The 18900-nt window shown below is 48.3% G+C and overlaps 1 protein-coding gene across 1 annotated transcript in view; it reads left to right on the top strand.

Annotated features, from left to right (window-relative positions):
* LOC136577981 (uncharacterized) overlaps positions 1-18900 on the top strand; it is a 63132-nt gene that overhangs the window by 18861 nt on the left and 25371 nt on the right. The window contains exons 5-6 of the mRNA XM_066577892.1: positions 8719-8817; positions 8943-9305. Coding sequence (XP_066433989.1) covers positions 8719-8817; positions 8943-9305 — 462 coding nt within the window. The remainder of the gene's footprint in view (positions 1-8718; positions 8818-8942; positions 9306-18900) is intronic.

Genomic DNA, 18900 nt, shown 5'->3' with positions numbered 1-18900 from the left:
CAGATTTGAACCTAGAACTCCAGCCCTCCAGGGCAGCAGTGCTAACAGATGAGCCACTATGCTTGGTTCATCCGAGCTTGATATTCGTGCGAATATTAGGGTGTTCGGGATGCTCATTACTCGTAACGAGTACCACGCGGTGTTTCGGTTACTTTCAGTTTCCTCTCTGAGACGTTAGCGCGCTTTTCTGGCCAATTGAAAGACAGGGAAGGCATTACAACTTCCCCCTGCGACGTTCAAGCCCTATACCACCCCCCTGCTGTGAGTGGCTGGGGCGATCAGATGTCACCCGAGTATAAAAATCGGCCCCTCCCGCGGCTCGCCACACATGCCTTGTGAGTTAGCTGAGGGACAGTGGTATCGTGCTGGAGCTGCTGTAGGGAGAGCGTTAGGAGTTAGTGTAGGCTTCAAGAACCCCAACGGTCCTTCTCAGGGCCACATCTAATAGTGTGCAGTACTGTGTTAGCACTGTATTTTTTTTTTTTTTTCAAAATTGGATCTGCAGAGCATTGCGCCCTGCAATAGGGACAGAAGTGGTGGTTAGGCAGGGAGAGTGTTAGCAGTGAGTGTAGGCTTCAAGAACCCCAACTGTCCTTTCTAGGGCCGCATCTATCCGTGTGCAGTACTGTCCAGGCTGCTGTTAGCAGTGTTGCATATATTTTTTTTTTTCTCAAAACCGGCTGTGCAGACCATTGCACCCGGCATTAATACTACAGGGATAGAATTGTGTAGGCAGGGCCAGAAGACATACATTATTCATTGAATAGACGCAGTGTGGCTTGTCCTTTGAAAAACAAGGGAAAAAATTGTATTTCGCCTGCCTCTGACAGTCCTCAGGGCTCTGGGTACGTGTGTGCTGCGTGCAGAACGTTAAAAAAAATCAGACGCAGCCAGATACGTCTTACTGCAGGCTTGCACCAATTTTTTTCCTGCATGGGAAATCCCTGATCTGCTGGAGCCAATAACTTTGCATCACTGCAGTTCTCTGACACATTTGCAGGGCCACAACACAGTTATTAAACTTAGTAGTATTCATTGAATACACGCAGTGTGGCTTGTCCTTTGAAAAACAAGGGAAAAATTGTATTTTGGCTGCAGGCTTGCGCCACTTTCTTTCCTGCCTGGGAAATCAAATCACTGGTAATACACCATGCTGAGGGGTAGGGGTAGGCCTATAGGACGTGGACGCGGGCGAGTACGCGGAGGCCCAAGTCAGGGTGTGGGCACAGGCCGAGCCAGTGTGGTGGCCAGGGGTAGAGGCAGGGCCAGACCGAATAATCCACCAACTGTTTCCCAAAGCGCCTCCTCGCGCCATGCCACCCTGCACAGGTCAAGGTGCTCTACGGAGTGGCAGTTTTTCACAGAGACGCCTGACGACCGACGAACAGTGGTGTGCAACCTTTGTCGCGCCAAGATCAGCTGGGGAGGCACCACCAACAGCATGCGCAGGCATATGATGGCCAAGCACCCCACAAGGTGGGACAATGCCCGTTCACCGCCTCCGGTTTGCACCACTGCCTCTCCCCCTGTGCCCCAACCTGCCACTGAGATCCAACACCCCTCTCAGGACACAGGCACTACCGTCTCATGGCCTGCACCCACACCCTCACCTCCGCTGTCCTCGGCCCCATCCAGCAATGTCTCTCAGCGTAGCGTCCAGACGTCGCTAGCGCCACAGTTTGAGCGCAAGCGCAAGTACGCCGCCACGCACCCGCACGCTCAAGCGTTAAACGTGCACATTGCAAAATTGATCAGCCTAGAGATGCTGCCGGATAGGCTTGTGGAAACGGAGGCTTTCAAAAGCATGATGGCGGCGGCGGCCCCGCGCTACTCAGTTCCCAGTCGCCACTACTTTTCCCGATGTGCCGTCCCAGGCCTGCACGACCACGTCTCCCGCAACATTGTACGCGCCCTCACCAACGCGGTTACTGCCAAGGTCCACTTAACAACAGACACGTGGACAAGCACAGGCGGGCAGGGCCACTATATCTCCCTGACGGCACATTGGGTGAATTTAGTGGAGGCTGGGACAGAGTCAGAGCCTGGGACCGCTCACGTCCTACCCACCCCCAGAATTGCGGGCCACAGCTCGGTGGTGGTATCTGCGGCGGTGTATGCTTCCTCCACTAAAGCACCTTCCTCCTCCTCCTCCTCCAACGCAACCTCTGTCTCGCAATCAAGATGTGTCAGCAGCACGTCGCCAGCAGTCGGTGTAACGTGGCGTGGCAGCACAGCGGTGGGCAAGCGTCAGCAGGCCGTGCTGAAACTACTCAGCTTAGGAGAGAAGAGGCACACGGCCCACGAACTGCTGCAGGGTCTGACAGAGCAGACCGACCGCTGGCTTGCGCCGCTGAGCCTCCAACCGGGCATGATCGTGTGTGACAACGGCCGTAAGCTGGTGGCGGCTCTGCAGCTCGGCAGCCTCACGCACGTGCCATGCCTGGCCCATGTGTTTAATTGGGTGGTTCAGCGCTTTCTGAAAAGCTACCCCCACTTGTCATACCTGCTCGGAAAGGTGCGCCGGCTCTGCGCACATTTCCGCAAATCCCACACGCACGCTGCCACCCTGCGGACACTGCAACATCAGTTTAATCTGCCAGTGCACCGACTGCTGTGCGACGTGCCCACACAGTGGAACTCTACGCTCCACATGTTGGCCAGACTCTATGAGCAGCGTAGAGCTATAGTGGAATACCAACTCCAACTTGCGCGGCGCAGTTTGAGTCAGCCTCCTCAATTATTTACAGAAGAGTGGCCCTGGTTGGCAGCCATCTGCCAGGTCCTTGGAAAATTTGAGGAGTCTACCCAGGTGGTGAGCGGCGATGCTGTAATCATTAGCGTCACCATTCCTCTGCTATGCATCTTGAGAAGTTCCCTGCAAAGCATAAAGGCAGACGCTTTGCGCTCAGAAACAGAGCCGGGGGAAGACAGTATGTCGCTGGATAGTCAGAGCACCCTCCAGTCTATATCTCAGCGCGTTCAGGAGGAGGAGGAGGAGCATGAGGAGGATGAGGAGGAGGGGGAAGAGACAGCTTGGCCCACTGCTTACGGTACCCATGCTGCTTGCCTGTCATCCTTTCAGCGTGTATGGGCTGAGGAGGAGGAAGAGGAGGAGGAGGAGGAGGATCCTGAAAGTGATCTTCCTAGTGAAGACAGCCATGTGTTGCGTACAGGTACCCTGGCACACATGGCTGACTTCATGTTAGGATGCCTTTCTCGTGACCCTCGCGTTACACGCATTCTTGCCACTACGGATTACTGGGTGTACACACTGCTCGACCCACGGTATAAGGAGAGCCTTTGCACTCTCATTCCCGAAGAGGAAAGGGGTTCGAGAATGATGCAATACCACAGGGCGCTGGTGGACAAACTGATGGTAAACTTCCCATCCGACAGCGCTAGTGGCAGAAGGCGCAGTTCCGAGGGCCAAGTAGCAGGGGAGGCGCAGAGATCATGCAGCATGTACAGCGCAGGCAGGGGAACATTCTCCAAGGCCTTTGCCAGCTTTATGGCTCCCCAGCAAGACTGTGTCACCGCTCCCCAGTCACGGCTGAGTCGGCGGGAGCACTGTAAAAGGATGGTGAGGGAGTACGTAGCCGATCGCACGACCGTCCTCCGTGACGCCTCTGCCCCCTACAACTACTGGGTGTCGAAGCTGGACACGTGGCCTGAACTCGCGCTGTATGCCCTGGAGGTGCTTGCTTGTCCTGCGGCTAGCGTCTTGTCAGAGAGTGTGTTTAGTGTGGCTGGGGGAATCATCACGGATAAGCGTACCCACCTGTCAACCGACAGTGCCGACAGGCTTACACTCATCAAGATGAACAAAGCCTGGATTTCCCCAGACTTCTCTTCTGCACCAGCGGACAGCAGCGATACCTAAGCAATACGTATTATGCACCCGCGGATGGAAGCATCGTTCTCTCTCACCATCCAAAACAGGGACATTTCTGCTTCATCAATCTGTGTATAATATTCCTCCTGCTCCTCCTCCTGCTCCTCCTCCTGAAACCTCACGTAATCACGCCGAACGGGCAATTTTTCTTAGGGCCACAAGGCTCACTCATATAATTTTTCTAAACAATTTTTATACGTTTCAATGCTCTTAAAAGCGTTGAAACTTTAACTTGAACCAATTTTTCGTTAAACTGGGCTGCCTCCAGGCCTAGTTACCACTTAAGCCACATTAACCAAAGCGATTAATAGGTTTCACCTGCCCTCTTGGTTGGGCATGGGCAATTTTTCAAAGGGACATTAGTACTGTTGGTACACCAATTTTTGTGGGCCCTCGCCTACAGTGTAATCCAATTAATTTTTTGCCCATCTGCATTACAGCTGACGTTACATCAGCTGTGCTGGGCACTGCAATGGGATATATTTATGTACCGCCGGTGGGTTCCAGGGAGCCACCCATGCCGGGGTCCACACGGAGTTGTAACTACATGTGTCCACTTCTAAAGAGCCCCAGTCTGACTGGGGCATGCAGTGTGGGCCGAAGCCCACTTGCATTAAACATGACATTACCTCAGCTATGTTGGGCAATGCAATGGGATATTTTTGTGCATCGCCGGTGGGTTCCAGGGAGCCACCCATGCTGTAGGTGCACACGGAGTTTAACCTACATGTGTCCACTTGTAAAGAACCCCAGTCTGACTGGGGCATGCAGTGTGGGCCGAAGCCCACCTGCATTAAGCACGACATTACCACCTCAGCTGTGTTGGGCAATGCAATGGAATATTTCTATGTACCGCCGGTGGCTTCCTGGCACCCACCCATGCTGTGGGTCCACAGGGAATTATAAATGCATCTGTTTCCACTTGTAAAGAACCCCAGTCTGACTGGGGCATGCAGTGTGGGCTGAAGCCCACCTGCATTAAGCACGACATTACTACCTCAGCTGTGTTGGGCAATGCAATGGGATATTTTTGTGTATTGCCGGTGGGTTCCAGGGAGCCACCCATGCTGTCGGTCCACAGGGACTTCACAATAGGGAGATGTACCTGCCTGTGTCTATGAATTAAAAAGCCCGGTCTGACTGGGGCATGCAGAGACACCTTGACAGAATGAATAGTGTGTGGCACATAGGTTCCCCATTGCTATGCCCACGTGTGCAGCTCCTGATGGCGGTGGCACAGGATTCTATTTCTCATTGCTTCTGTACAGCATTGTGGGCTATCGCCCCGCCCCTTTTAAAGAGGGTCGCTGCCTAGCCGTGCCAACCCTCTGCAGTGTGTGCCTGCGGTTCCTCCTCATGGCAGACGCACTTCTAAATAGACATGAGGGTGGTGTGGCGTGAGGGCAGCTGAAGGCTGCGCAGGGACACTTTGGTGTGCGCTGTGGGGGGGAGGGGGGGGCGGTTGGGCAGCATGTAACCCAGGAGAAGTGGCAGTGGAGTGTCATGCAGGCAGTGATTATGCTTTGTTGGAGGTAGTGTGGTGCTTAGCAAAGGTATGCCATGCTAATGAGGGCTTTTCAGAAGTAAAAGTTGTTGGAAGGGGGGGGGGGGGCACTCTTGCCGCTATTGTGGCTTAATAGTGGGACCTGTGAACTTGAGATGCAGCCCAACATGTAGCCCCTCGCCTGCCCTATCCGTTGCTGTGTCGTTCCCATCACTTTCTTGAATTGCCCAGATTTTCACACAAGGAAACCTTAGCGAGCATCGGCGAAATACAAAAATGCTCGGGTCGCCCATTGACTTCAATGGGGTTCGTTACTCGAAACGAACCCTCGAGCATCGCGAAAAGTTCGTCCCGAGTAACGAGCACCCGAGCATTTTGGTGCTCGCTCATCTCTATTCTTCTTCTTCAAAGGAGGAAGAGGAGAGGAAGAATATTGTGAACTCAGAGGAGAAGAAGAATATTGTGAACTCAGAGGAGAAGAAGAATATTGTGAACAAAAAGAACCTAAAAATTCCCACAGATGTTTTTTCTTAGACAGATTTGAAACAAAATCCTATGGGAAGCGCTGTGTGGGGAACTGTCACACAAAACGAGAAGCCAGTGAGTGCTAACAAGGTGGTTTAAGCTGAAAAGTCAGCTTAAACAACCGCTAACAACAAGTGAGCGATAGTTTCACTTTCACACTGAATGAGTATTGCTCACTTTTGCTCGTTTGAACACATTTTGAGTGATAATGTGTGTAAATGGGCATTAGGACTCCAGCATTACAAGGCAACAGTGCTAACAACTGAGCCACCACATGTCTCAAGGGGAGAAAAATGAGAAAAGAAAGAATAAACACAAAGAGAACATCCAAACTCCATGCAGAGGTTGTCCATAGTCAGACGTGAAACTATAACCCCAGCGCTACAAGGCAGCAGAGCTTCTTCCTTCTTCCTCCTCCTGCTTCTTCTTTCTCCAGAACGGAAGTCAAGAAGATCTTGTAGATCTTGAAGAATTTGTTTAAAGACCACATCTGTGCGGAGTGATCAGTTTCTTAGACCATAATGGGCTTGTCTCAGTATATATATATACAGCATGTTCTATTTTTCTGCGCATTTTCACAGGGAGAGAGAACATATGGAACTTATTAAACACAGTGGTATTTCAATGACTGAGTGCATCTTTGTGTGGTTTTTGCACATGCAAATGTGTAGGAGGTTAGTGACCTGGGTGGTGGTTCTTAATTGGATGATAAGAACAAACAAATTTGCTGTACAGAACCAAATAATTTCCATAATTAGCTGAGGTAGTTAATGGTTTTATGGTGACATCCCTGCGCTTGAGGACAGAGAAGGAATTCATGTCTACCACCCTGGTGGACTAGAGAAGTGAAGGGGTTAAAGGGGTTGTCTCACGAAATCAAGTGGGGTTATACACTTCTGTATGGCCATATTAATGCACTTTGTAATATACATCGTGCATTAAATATGAGCCATACAGAAGTTATTCACTTACCTGCTCCGTTGCTAGAGTCCTCGTCTCCATGGTTCCGTCTAAATTCGCTGGCAGCTTGCTTTTTTAGACGCGCTTGCGCAGTCCGGTCTTCTGCTCTCAGCACGAGCCGCTTCAGCCTGCTAGCTGCTACAGCTCTTCTGCGCATGCGCAGACGAGCTGTCACTTCTCGGGAGCGCGCTGGAGCGGCCATTCTGTACCATCCTCTCTTAGAGGAAGGTGCAGAAACTTGAGCCGCCCAGCTGTCCCGAGAAGCCGCCCAGCTGTCCCGCCATCCTGCCGCCCAGGTAAGTGATGGGCCGGGGGGGGGGGGGGGTCTGCCGCTGTGCCTGGGGGGTCTGCCGCTCTGCCGGGGGGTCTGCCGCTGTGCCGGGGGGGTCTGCCGCTCTGCCAGGGGGTCTGCCGCTCTGCCGGGGGGTCTGCCGCTGGGCCGGGGGGGCTGCCGCTCTGCCAGGGGGTCTGCCGCTGGGCCGGGGGGGCCTTCGTCTGTTGTCAGGGGTCTAGCGCCGGTTACCTGCTGCCTGGCGGTGGGTGACTGTGTGCCGTGGTCGGCGGCTGCGGTGGGTCCGGTCGGCGGCTGCGGGGCGTCTGGTTGTCAGGGAGACACAGCTGGTAGCGTCTCGGGAGCGCGCACGTCGGGCTACAGCAAGCGACGGGAAAAAAGCCGGTGGCCATCTTGGGAAAGTTTTTATAAGTTGCTGAAACGCTGGAACTGTAAGTACAAACCAGCTAGAAAAGTCATTTACAGGGGGGCTTAGTAATGTATGCTTAATTAGGGGGATTGGGCAAAAAAAAAAATTTCACTGCTTCCTCGAGACAACCCCTTTAACTCTGGTAAATCCCCATGTGGTCTCCTGCAGAGAAGGGGTCACTGTTCATTTCTCAGGTGACCTAGGCAAAGAAATAGTTAATACCAGTATTGCTAGTGATCTAATGCAGAGATCAGTCCACTGCCAATGGTCTACCTTTAGCACAGACTGCTCCCCATGCTGCTGTTACAGAGAATGCTATACATTATCAAAGAATGTTCCCTATAGCCCCCTCTCTGACAGACTGCTCTGCATGCTCTCCTCTCTCACACAGACTGCTACTATGCCCCATTTGATCACGAAGAAGCTCCCCAAGCCCTCTTTGTAACATAAAATGCTCCCCATTTCCTCTCACAGACTACTCCCTATGCCCCTTCTCTCTCACACAGACTACTCCCTATGCCCCATCTCTCTTTCTCTGTCTCACAGACTACTCCCTACGCTCCCCCTCTCTCCCTCCTAGTGATTTGTGTCATGTGATCTTCAGTTTCCTGAATGGTTAAAGCTAAGCACTTCCTGTTTGCCCCCTGCACCGATAATATAGATAAATGAAGGGGTGATAGAGATGTCTGTGCAGATGTTATTGAAATATCGCACAGTTTCTCTCTATTACTTCATCAGCGCTCTGCCCGATCATTAACGAAAGAGCTTGGGGGTCTATTCCTGGACGGGGGTGTTTTTAAGCTGCACAGCCATATTGCCACACAATTTAAAGGAAACTCTTGTATGATCATAGTTTAGCCCACCAATCCAAAGACACATGATTGACCTCAACATCATCCAAACTAAGTGTAGTATTTAACAGGTGTTTCTGGATATCCCATATATAAGATGGTACAGAAACGAATTCCACAGAAAAGTAGTGTGTACAGTGGAAAATCCTTCTTAGTTGTCGTCTATTTACCTGTTCGTATGAATATTGCACAGAGGAGATGACTGCAGCGACAAGTGAGGAACAGTTAATGGTGCCAAAGAAGTCTATGGTCTCTCTAATTCTTTATCATCTTTTATTCCCACAGTAGAGTCCTCGGCTGGGACCATCGCTGCTTGTATCATTGTGCCCATACTGATAATTCTCATTGCTGCTCTGTGGTGGAAACTAAAACGGAGGAGGAAAGGTAATGTAGAGAGATTAGGAGAACCTTCTGATGAGTTCATGTGACACTATACCAGATGGAAATCCATACCGCTGCTTCATGTTATTGTACATGTAATGTCTGATCATTTTATACCATTCTGACAGCTAATGGACCGTTCACAATGAGAAACATTGAGGGTCCTCCTAAGCTGATTGATGGAGAAGAAGCCACCCTGTACTGCACAGTCGACCACTGCCCCGAGGAGCTGAGTGTGACGTGGCTGATGAGAAGAGCTGGACAGGACCAGGAGATCCAGACATCTCAGATGAGAGGACATGGAGAAGAAGAAGTAGAGAGTTTACTGGATACATCCTATATGATCAGATCACAACAGGAGGAACGTCAGTACGTAACATCACTGAGCTTCATACCACATATGGAAAGACACAAAGATGTGACCTTCATCTGTAGAGGTGTCAGCAATCAGCATAATAAGAAGAAGACGTTTCACTGTAAGACCATTTATGGTAAGATGTTGCTTTTATATAACATAATATATAAAGGGATTACATTACTATTCCTTACCAAGATCTCACCATACATGCAAACAAGGGACGGTATCCGCGGTAAAGAGAAAGGGAAAACACAGAAATATACCATAGTCCTACAAAGCTACACAAAAATAAAGCTAGAAGTGATTTATGAGCAGGAACCTGAATTGCACCACCTGATGTATTAACCCTTTAACGCTACAGGATGTACAATTATATCCTGGAGGTTAGGAAATTGTATGGAGGGGGATCAGAGGTCAGTTCCACTCCATTTTATGCGGCTGGAGGTGTAGTGAACTGAAACACCTATTCCTGGGAAAGGAGTTTCATGATCTTCAATGGTAGTAAGAATGACGGCCACATGGGGGTACCTTCAACCCGCATGTGGTGAAGAGAATGGAAGCTGAAGAAAGGTATCCTGATGTCCCTATCCCAGAAACCTTCATCTAAGAGTGAGAGCTGAGTGGAGAGTGAAGTCTGCTGTGCAGTGATCCAAGTTCTGAATCAAGTGAGTGTCTGTGGAGTGATCCTACCCCCATTCTCCCTGAAAGTGTTCCCCTTCCAGGAGCGGTACCAAACAGATAACGTGGACTATAGGACCAGTTTTATTCTTTGTCTCCTCTCTGACCTCAAGTCTTCTGTCCTGCCTGCACTGGTATGTATTAAGCTGTATGCTGTCAAGTTTCAAGTAAAGTTTTTCCAGTCCCTGTTCATTCCCAGGGACTGAGCTACTAAAGTTAATTGTCTGTGTGGACTTCCTTTATTTCTCTGCTGAGGATCACACTGGTGTGTAAGGAATGGTGGCATGACGTGTGACAAGTCTACAGTCCACCACACATATACAGGCTGTCTCAGAGTTGTCTGGAAGAGTCCTAGCGATACTTGGGCCGAGGTGGTGTGTGTCCCTCCATGGAGGAGTCTGGTAAGAGCCACCATGACTAGTGCCAACTCTACGCTTCCACCTCCTCAGCGCAGGCCTCGTGTCTGGGTGTCCGCTGGGGCATCACACTGGCTGTTGCTTAGAGCTGCCACCTGCCCGCAACAGCTTTTATAAGCAGCGCTGCTGATCGCAGGTTTTAGCCCTTTAACCCCTTCAGTGGTGGGTTTCTTACCACCCAATCAGACCCACCAGGGCAGGTTTTTTAAATGGGGTTTCAAGAGCCATAACCTTTTCATTTTTCCATTCACAGCCATATGAGGGCTTGTTTTTTGCGGGACAAGTTGTACTTTTTGATGGCATCATTTTTGGGTCTATATAATGTATTGCATAACTTTTGTAAAATAATTTGTAGGGAGATTGGGGGAAAAAAAATTCTGCCATTTGTTTTTTGGATTTCATCTTTACGGTGTTCAGCGCGCAGAATAAATGATGTGATAACATTATTCTCTGAGTCAACATGATCCTGGCGATACCAAGTTTATGCAGTTTTTTTTTATGTTTTGCGTTTTTTTGTACATTAAGGCCGCCTGCACACGAGCGGGTCGGATCCGGCAGCGAGAATTCTCGCCGCGGGACCCGACCCGAGAGCCTGCAGTGACGAGCGCGTACTCACCCGCGCCTGGCGGCCCCAGCTCTTTCATGTGCCGGCGCATGCGCAGACCGAAGCCGGCGGCCGGGTGAGTGCGTGCCCCGCACAAAAATAGGACATGTCGCGGTTTGTTTGCCGCGCGAGATTTCACGCGGCCAAACCGCGGCCGTGTGCATAGGAGTGCATATTGTAATGCACTCCTATGCAGACTTTCAGCGACGGAAATCCTGCGGGAAATCCCGCCGCGGGATTTCCGCCCGTGTGCAGGCGGCCTTAGAACATTTTTTTTTCCTTAAAGGTTTGCTTTTGTGTCGCCACATTCCATGAGCCGTATTAATTTTTTTTTTCCCATTGCCAGAGCTCCAGAGGGGCTTGTTTTTTTGTGAGATGAACTGTAGTCTTCATTTATCTATTCATTTTTAGAAACATGTAAAATTTTGATCGCTTTTATTGCATTTTTTCTAGGGGCAAGATTAACAAAATCTGTAATTTTTTTTTTTTTACTGCATTCTCTGAGCAGTATAAATAATATATTAAAGTAATTCTACAGGCCGGTACGATTATGCCAATACCAAATAGTAATAGTTTTTTTCTTTTTTGCTACTTTTTCACACTTAAAAAAAAAAGAAGTAATAAAAGTTTAAATCGCCCTCCTTTTGCCATATCGATAAATAAAAAAATCTAAATCATAAAAGAAAAATACATATTTGGTATTGCCGTGTCCGTAACAGTCCAATCTATTAAAGTAGCACATTATTTACCCCAGACAGTGAACGTAGTCCGAAAAAAAATATCTAACTCCAGAAATGCACTTTCAGTCACCCTGTGTTCCAGAAAAAATGTAATAAAAAGCGATCAAAAAGTTTTATGTATTCCGAGTTGGTACTAACGTAAACTACAGTACATCCCACAAAATATGAGCCCTTGCTTAAGTACGTCGACGGAAAAATAAAGTTATGGCACGCAGAAGATGCAGCAGAAAATAATTTTAAAAAATTAAATGTTTTTGAAAAAAAATACAACTACTACAGAAAAAAAACTATACATGGTATCGTAGTAATCGTACTGACCCATAGAAGTTATCATGTCTTTTTTGTTGCAGTTTGTGCGCCGTAGAAACAAAATGCACTGAAAGATGGCGGAATGTCATTTTGTTTTTCATTTTACACCACTTAGAATTTTGTAAAAGTTTTTCAGTACATTATATGGTACTTTAAAAATTACCATTGAAAATACAACTCATTCCGCAAAAAACAAGTCCTCATGCAGTGATGTCGATGTATACATAAAGGAGTTATGATTTTTTAAAAGGGGGGAGGAAAAAACGAAAAGTAAAGGGAGTTTTTATTTTTTTAACTTAATTAAAATTTTTGTCCTTTTAGGGGACTTCCACAGAGACCGATCAGAACCCCCTGATCACACTGGGAGGGTCCGATGGTGTCAGCCCTTTACATTCTGCGGTTGCATAGACTGCAGCATGTAAAGGGTTAACACAGCAGAGATCAGAGGTTTTCTCCATTATCTGGTGTGTAAGAGCTGGTGCCTGGCTATCCCCTGACAGCCGAGCACCAGCTCTCCCTGCCACGGAGACCATCGGCTGGCTTTTGACAAGCCGATGGTCTCTGTGGCAACTTGTAAACAAAGCAGTGCAGGACCTTAAAAAAAAGAAACAGGAGTTTGCCGGCAGATCGGTTCTATCTTCCTGCTTCATTTTTTAAGGTCCTGAACTGTTCTGTGTGGGACTGCGCAGGCAGAGCACAATGCCACAGCTGATATTGAGCAGCCCTCATCCTACATTCACAAGAGGTAACTATATCCTGGAAGTTGTAAGAATTTCTCCAGGAAGGCTAGCTGCTTTTTGTCCATGCAGCTTTTCGCTGCACGGCCTGTGGCGTTGTCTTGTTGGGTTGCCGCAGTGCGGCCTCTGGTCTTGTTGGGTTGCCGCAGTGCGGCCTCTGGTCTTGTTGGGTTGCCGCAGTGCGGCCTCTGGTCTTGTTGGGTCGCCGCAGTGCGGCCTCTGGTCTTGTTGGGTCGCCGCAGTGCGGCCTCTGGTCTTGTTGGGTCGCCGCAGTGCGGCCTCTGGTCTTGTTGGGTCGCCGCAGTGCGGCCTCTGGTCTTGTTGGGTCACCACAGAGCGGCCTCTGGTCTTGTTGGGTCGCCACAGAGCGGCCTCTGGTCTTGTTGGGTCGCCACAGAGCGGCCTCTGGTCTTGTTGGGTCGCCACAGAGCGGCCTCTGGTCTTGTTGGGTCGCCACAGAGCGGCCTCTGGTCTTGTTGGGTCGCCACAGAGCGGCCTCTGGTCTTGTTGGGTCGCCACAGAGCGGCCTCTGGTCTTGTTGGGTCGCCGCAGAGCGGCCTCTGGTGTAGTTGGGTTGCCGCAGAGCGGCCTCTGGTCTTGTTGGGTCGCTGCAGAGCGACCTTTAGCGTTTAGTGGCCTACAAAGGCGAGGCCTGTAGTTTGACCTGTAGGTTAGTGAGCTGCTGGGCAACAGGGCTTGCGATGTGTAGCAAGCATGGTCTGTGGAAGTCTTAGACCAATGCAGTCTCTCGAAGATAGGGTCCGTAAACTCTGATTCCTCTCCAATCAGGAGGCAGCGCGCCAAACTTCCAGTGCTCCTATTGGCTCCCACTGTTACTCTGCATGAAAGCCCGCCCTCATCCTGTTTGCTTTCCCCTGGCCTCATCTTGTTTTTCAGGCACACTTTCTGGGATCTGTGGTGTTTACAGCAGTTTCCAGACAGCATCATTCTTCAATGAAGAATTGGACCGTTCTACAGTGATCCTTTGGTCCTGAGCTCCCCAGATCAGCTACAGATTGAGTAAACTTTGCCTAGCGGCTAGCCCCCTCTGCTATTTTACCTGTCCTGCAGTATATCTTGCAGTAGTAGGGTACAACAGTTTCTAGCGCCATGTCCGACTTCAGAACACAAGATTCCAGACAGGGATCAGCCAGAGCCACATATTATGCGTGCTCTCACTGTAAAACAAAATGTACATGCGGGCAGTTTGAGCCGTTTTGCTCTAACTGTATTCCCTCATGGCAGGTGGCCAAAAAGCCTACTACAGGCACACCCCCCCACCCAGCCCTGACCGACTACCGGATCAGAATGGCCTCACTCCCTGTCATAAGCAGTCTCAGTGCCTACTACAATTTTAAACAGGTTGGACCATGTTACGAGTCCCCTGTTCAGAATGTATCCGACGGAGACAACTCCGTCAGGCAGGAATCCTCCTGTCGTAGACTACAGAAACAGAATAGACCTTCCATCTCACTGCATTCATCCACATCTCATCATCTTCCCAGCTAGCACTTCCCGGGACACACTCAGAGTCGTCTTCCAGAAACAATAGTCGCTCAGAGGGTGAACTGTCTGAGTCCCTCTCTGATTCCGACCTGGACGAGGAACAGGCTTCCAAACTTTCCACTATGGTGGACAGCCTGATAACTACTGTGAAGGACACATTTCAGCTGTCTGACTCGACATCTATTCAGTGGCATCTTTTTCCTTTTAGTCGTCCAAAGTGATCTCCAAAGACATTTCCTCCTTATAAGGAGTTTGAGGATGTTTTAACCAGTGGATGGAACATTTCCAACATACGCTTTACTAAACCTAAGCGTCTAGACCTCATGTTTCCTTTTCCAGAGGAGTTAGTGAAGAAATAATAGTCTTCACCATCAGTTGATGCACCTGTGTCCTGTTTGACGATACACACCACTCTACCTATGGTAGACACCTCATCTTTTCAGGGTATGCGCGACAAGAAGATTGAGTCTCTGGCAAAGACCTCCCTTAGACCTCCCTTGAGGCACTAGGTTAGGCTCTCAGGCCAGTTTTTGCCTCTACTTGGGTCAGTAAGGTCACTACTGAATAGGTCAAGCAAATTGCACAGAGGTATTCTTTCCGGGAAAAATTAACAGACGTTGTGTCAGGCGGGAAAGTTTATCTGTGAAGCTTCCCTGGATGCGGCCATGCTCTTAGCATGCACTGAGGCAGCTTCAGTAGCCACATGCCAGACACTGTGACTTAAATCTTGGGAATCAGATGCCTCCTCAAAAAGGTCCTTAACAAGCATTCCCCTTGTTGGCTCGCATCTGTTTGTCACCAGACCGGATAAGATAATTTCCGACACCACAGGTGGAAAAAGTTCTAATTTGCCACAGAACCGTTCTATTTGTGCCAGGCCTCCACAGAAGAAATTACTTTAATTCTGTTCCTTTCATTGTCATAGTCCTCGCAGCTTGGACAATAAGAAAACCTCACAACAACAAAAACGAAGGCCCTTTTTCAAACACAGACCTTCCTGGTATCCACGCCCACAGCCTGCAAAGCCATCCCCAACAAAATCTTCCACATGAAGGGGGCCTCGCACACTCAATTCATTGACGGTGGGGAGACAACTTTCCCTATTCAGGGAGACTTAGCCCATGTCTCAGATGCCTGGGTTTGGTAGGTAATTTCAGAAGGTTACGCCATAGAATTTGCAGTGCAGCTCCCTCCCCCCCCCCCCCCCCGTAATCACTTCTTCAGCTCCAGAATTATGAGGTCTCCTTTAAAGGCCAGTGCCTTTACTCATGCTATACACAACCTGTTTTCGCAATGTGTCATCATTCCGGAGCCTCCTTCTCAATGCTCTACGGGTTTCTATTCTAACCCATTTGTGTACTCAAAAAAGATGGCTCTGTCAGAGCAGCTCTGAACCTGTAGAAGTTGAATCACTGTGTGAAGGTTCATCACTTTCGCATGTGGTTGCTGAGATGGGTCACTGCATTCATGGAATCGGAGGAGTTCCTGTAATCCATCAACATCAATGATGCCGATCTTTTTGTCCCCATCCTTTGCGCACATCAATGATTTATCTGATTCGCCATCGACACTCTGTCCTGGTTTGAGTGGATCATTAACCATCCTAAGCCATTCCTTACACCATTGCAGCATCTGGAATTCCTGGAACTCCCTTTGTTGGTGGCTATATCCCCCACAGATCTATCTGGGATGCTCTTTTCTGGCCCTTCAATGGCAGACATTCACCAGACACTAGTCTCTTAGGCTGGGGGCATACTCTAAGAAATTGAGTTGCACATGGCACGTGAACCAAACAGAAAGCCAGAATGCCGATAAACATGTTGGAACTTCATCTATTCTCCTGTCGCTTCATTACTTCACACCCCAGCTGACTGGTCACCTAGTTTGGGTAAAACCAGACAAGACAATGCGACGACTGTTACATACATAAATCATCAAGGCGGAACCCGTAGCACGTGGGTTATGGCAGAAGTAGCAAAAGATCTTGACCTAGGCCAAAGATCATCTTGTAGTGCTCTCGGCAGTCCACATACTGGGAGTAGACCATTGGATAGCCGAATTTCTCAGCAGGAAGACAGTCAATCCGGGTTAATGGTAGCTACATCCTGAAGTCTTTTGAGCTCTAATGAAAAGTTGTGTCAGCTGGATGTTGATCACATGATATTCAGAATCAATCGCAAGCTGCCAATCTTTATGGCCAGATCTCAGAATCCCCAAGCTCGAGCGATTGATGCACTAGTAATTCCATTGACATAATTCCAGTTTCCATATGTTTTTCCCCCTTTTCCACTAATCCCTTAACTTCTCAAGAAGGTCAAGATGGAAGTGCTCCTGGTGATGTTAATCACCCAAGATTGTCCCCCCAATGGGCGTGGTATGCAGATCTTGTCAATCTACTCATAGACTACATGTGGCATTTCTCTGTTCAAAAGCATCTTCTCTTATAGGGACCCTTATCCACCTGAATTTATGCACACTTTGTTTAACAGCATGGTTATAGAAGCTGCGGTCTTGAGAGTCCGGGAATTTACGAAACCTGTCATTCAAACCATGTTGAAGGCTAGAAAGCCACCCTCATCTAGGCTTTACCATCTGGTTTGGAAGATTTTCTTTCTGTGGTGAAAACCCAATTTTCACCCTATGCTTTTTTTCTGTCTGGCCTCCTGTCCCTTCTACAGGAGGGTCTGGATATGGGCTTGAGCCTTGGTTCCTTAAAAGGACAAAAATCTGCTATTCATACGTTTGCAATGCCCACTGGCCTCAAACTGAGCCATGCGTACATTCCTGCAAGGGGGCGAGCACGTCGCTCCTCTATACCATTCTCCGGTGCCACCTTGTGACCTTAATTTTGTGCTGGATGTGCTACAGTCTCATCCCTTGGGGTGATTGAGGGAGGTGCCAGCTCATCTGTTAACCTGGAAAGTGCCCTTCTTGATAGCAGTCACCTATATTTCATCGAGTTTCTGAGCTCATGGCATTATCAACCAAACCGCCGTTGCCTGTCTTCCATCAAGACAAGGTGGTCCTGTGTCCAGTCCCCTCTTTTCTACCGAAGGTGGTATTTGCATTCCATCTCAATGAGGACATCGTTCTGCCTTTATTCTGTTCCTCCGCAGCTCATCTGAGAGAGCGTGCTCTGCACAAATTAGATCTTGTGCGAGCCTTGTCGATCTACCTTTCTCAGATGGCTCCTTTCAGACATTCTGACTCTGTTCATGATTCCTAATGGCCCAAGATACGGTCTTGTGGCATCCAAAGTGGTTATCTCTCGCTTGATCCAATCAGCTGTGGTAGAGGCTTACTGTGCCAAAGGCAGAGCATGTTACGCATTACGGCACACTGTACTTGGGCAGTGAAGGCTTCATGGGCGGTACGCAGTTATTCCACTATTCATGTGTATAAGGCGGCTACATGGACGACTTAGCACACCTTTTCTAAATTTTACAGAGTGCATACTTTTGCATTGATGAGGCATCCCTCAGCCAAAGAATTTTACTGACTGCTATAAACTGACTCACTATTCCTGCCCACAAGGGACTGTTCTGGAATGTCCCACGATCTTCAGCTCTGTACCCCAATGATAGGGATGAGAAAACAATATTTTGTATTTAATGTAAAATCTCTTTCTTGCCTCGTTCATTGGGGGACACAGCACACACCCATGCCGTATTAGTATTTTCACATGTATTCTCCTTGTTGGAGTATTCGTTTGGTAGCTTGTTATTGACTTGTTTTTGTATCCTGCTCCTCCTACTGCTTTCATACACACTGATTAGCTTGGTGCCTGCAGGACGGGTATAGCTAGCAGGACGAATTAACACTTTCTCTGCTTAGTGTCTGCCTCCTCGTGGGAGTAGCTATACCCATGGTCTTCAGCTGTGTTCCCCAATGAACGAGACAAGAAAGAGATCTTACGGTAATGACAAAATCTTGTTATATAAATTTACCGTAAAAAATTGGATCGCTTGTTATTGCATTTTTTCTGGGAGACATGGTGACTGAAAAAGTGCATTTCTGGCGTTCTTTATTTTTTTTTCTGGACTACGTTCATCTTGCGGGGTAAATAATGCATTGCTTTGATGGAATGGACTTTTACGGACGCGGTGATACCAAATATGTATTTTTCTTTTATGATTTAGATTTTTTTTATTATAGATATGGCAAAAGGGGGGTGATTTTAAACTTGTATTACTTTTTTTTTTTTTTTAACTGCCGTATGACGTAATACTGTACAATTGCGACTATTGCCCGCGGGTGTCAGCTGTAATAAACAGCTGACATCCGCACTGTAAGAAGAGAGGTTGTGCCGCGATCTCTCTGCATACATACCCCGATGCTGCAGGATGTTAATGTATGTCCTGGAGCGGGAAGACGTTTAAATGCAGGGCGCACGGCATGAAAAAAAAAAAATGAAACATGGCAAAAATACAAGAAATGGAATAGAAAGTGATCAAAATTTTGCGCAGATCAATAAATGGTAGTAATAAAAAGTACAACTCATCCCACAAAATAAAACCCCTTACACAGCTCTGTTTTTTTTTTTTTTTAAACTATGAAAAAGTAGCAAAAAAGAATCGTACCGGCCAGTAGAATTACTTTAATATATTGTTTATACTGCTCAGAGAATGCAGTGAAAAATTAAAATAAAAAACATGCCAGCATTACAGATTTTGTTAATCTTGCCCCTAGAAAAAATGGAATAAAAAGCGATCAAAATTCTACGTGTTTTCTAAAAATG

Source organism: Eleutherodactylus coqui, chromosome 8 (genome assembly GCF_035609145.1).
Source record: "Eleutherodactylus coqui strain aEleCoq1 chromosome 8, aEleCoq1.hap1, whole genome shotgun sequence".
NCBI classification, from domain to species: Eukaryota; Metazoa; Chordata; class Amphibia; order Anura; family Eleutherodactylidae; genus Eleutherodactylus; species Eleutherodactylus coqui.
Note: the sequence above shows the minus strand (reverse complement) of the source record. Positions and strands in the feature narration are given on the sequence as shown.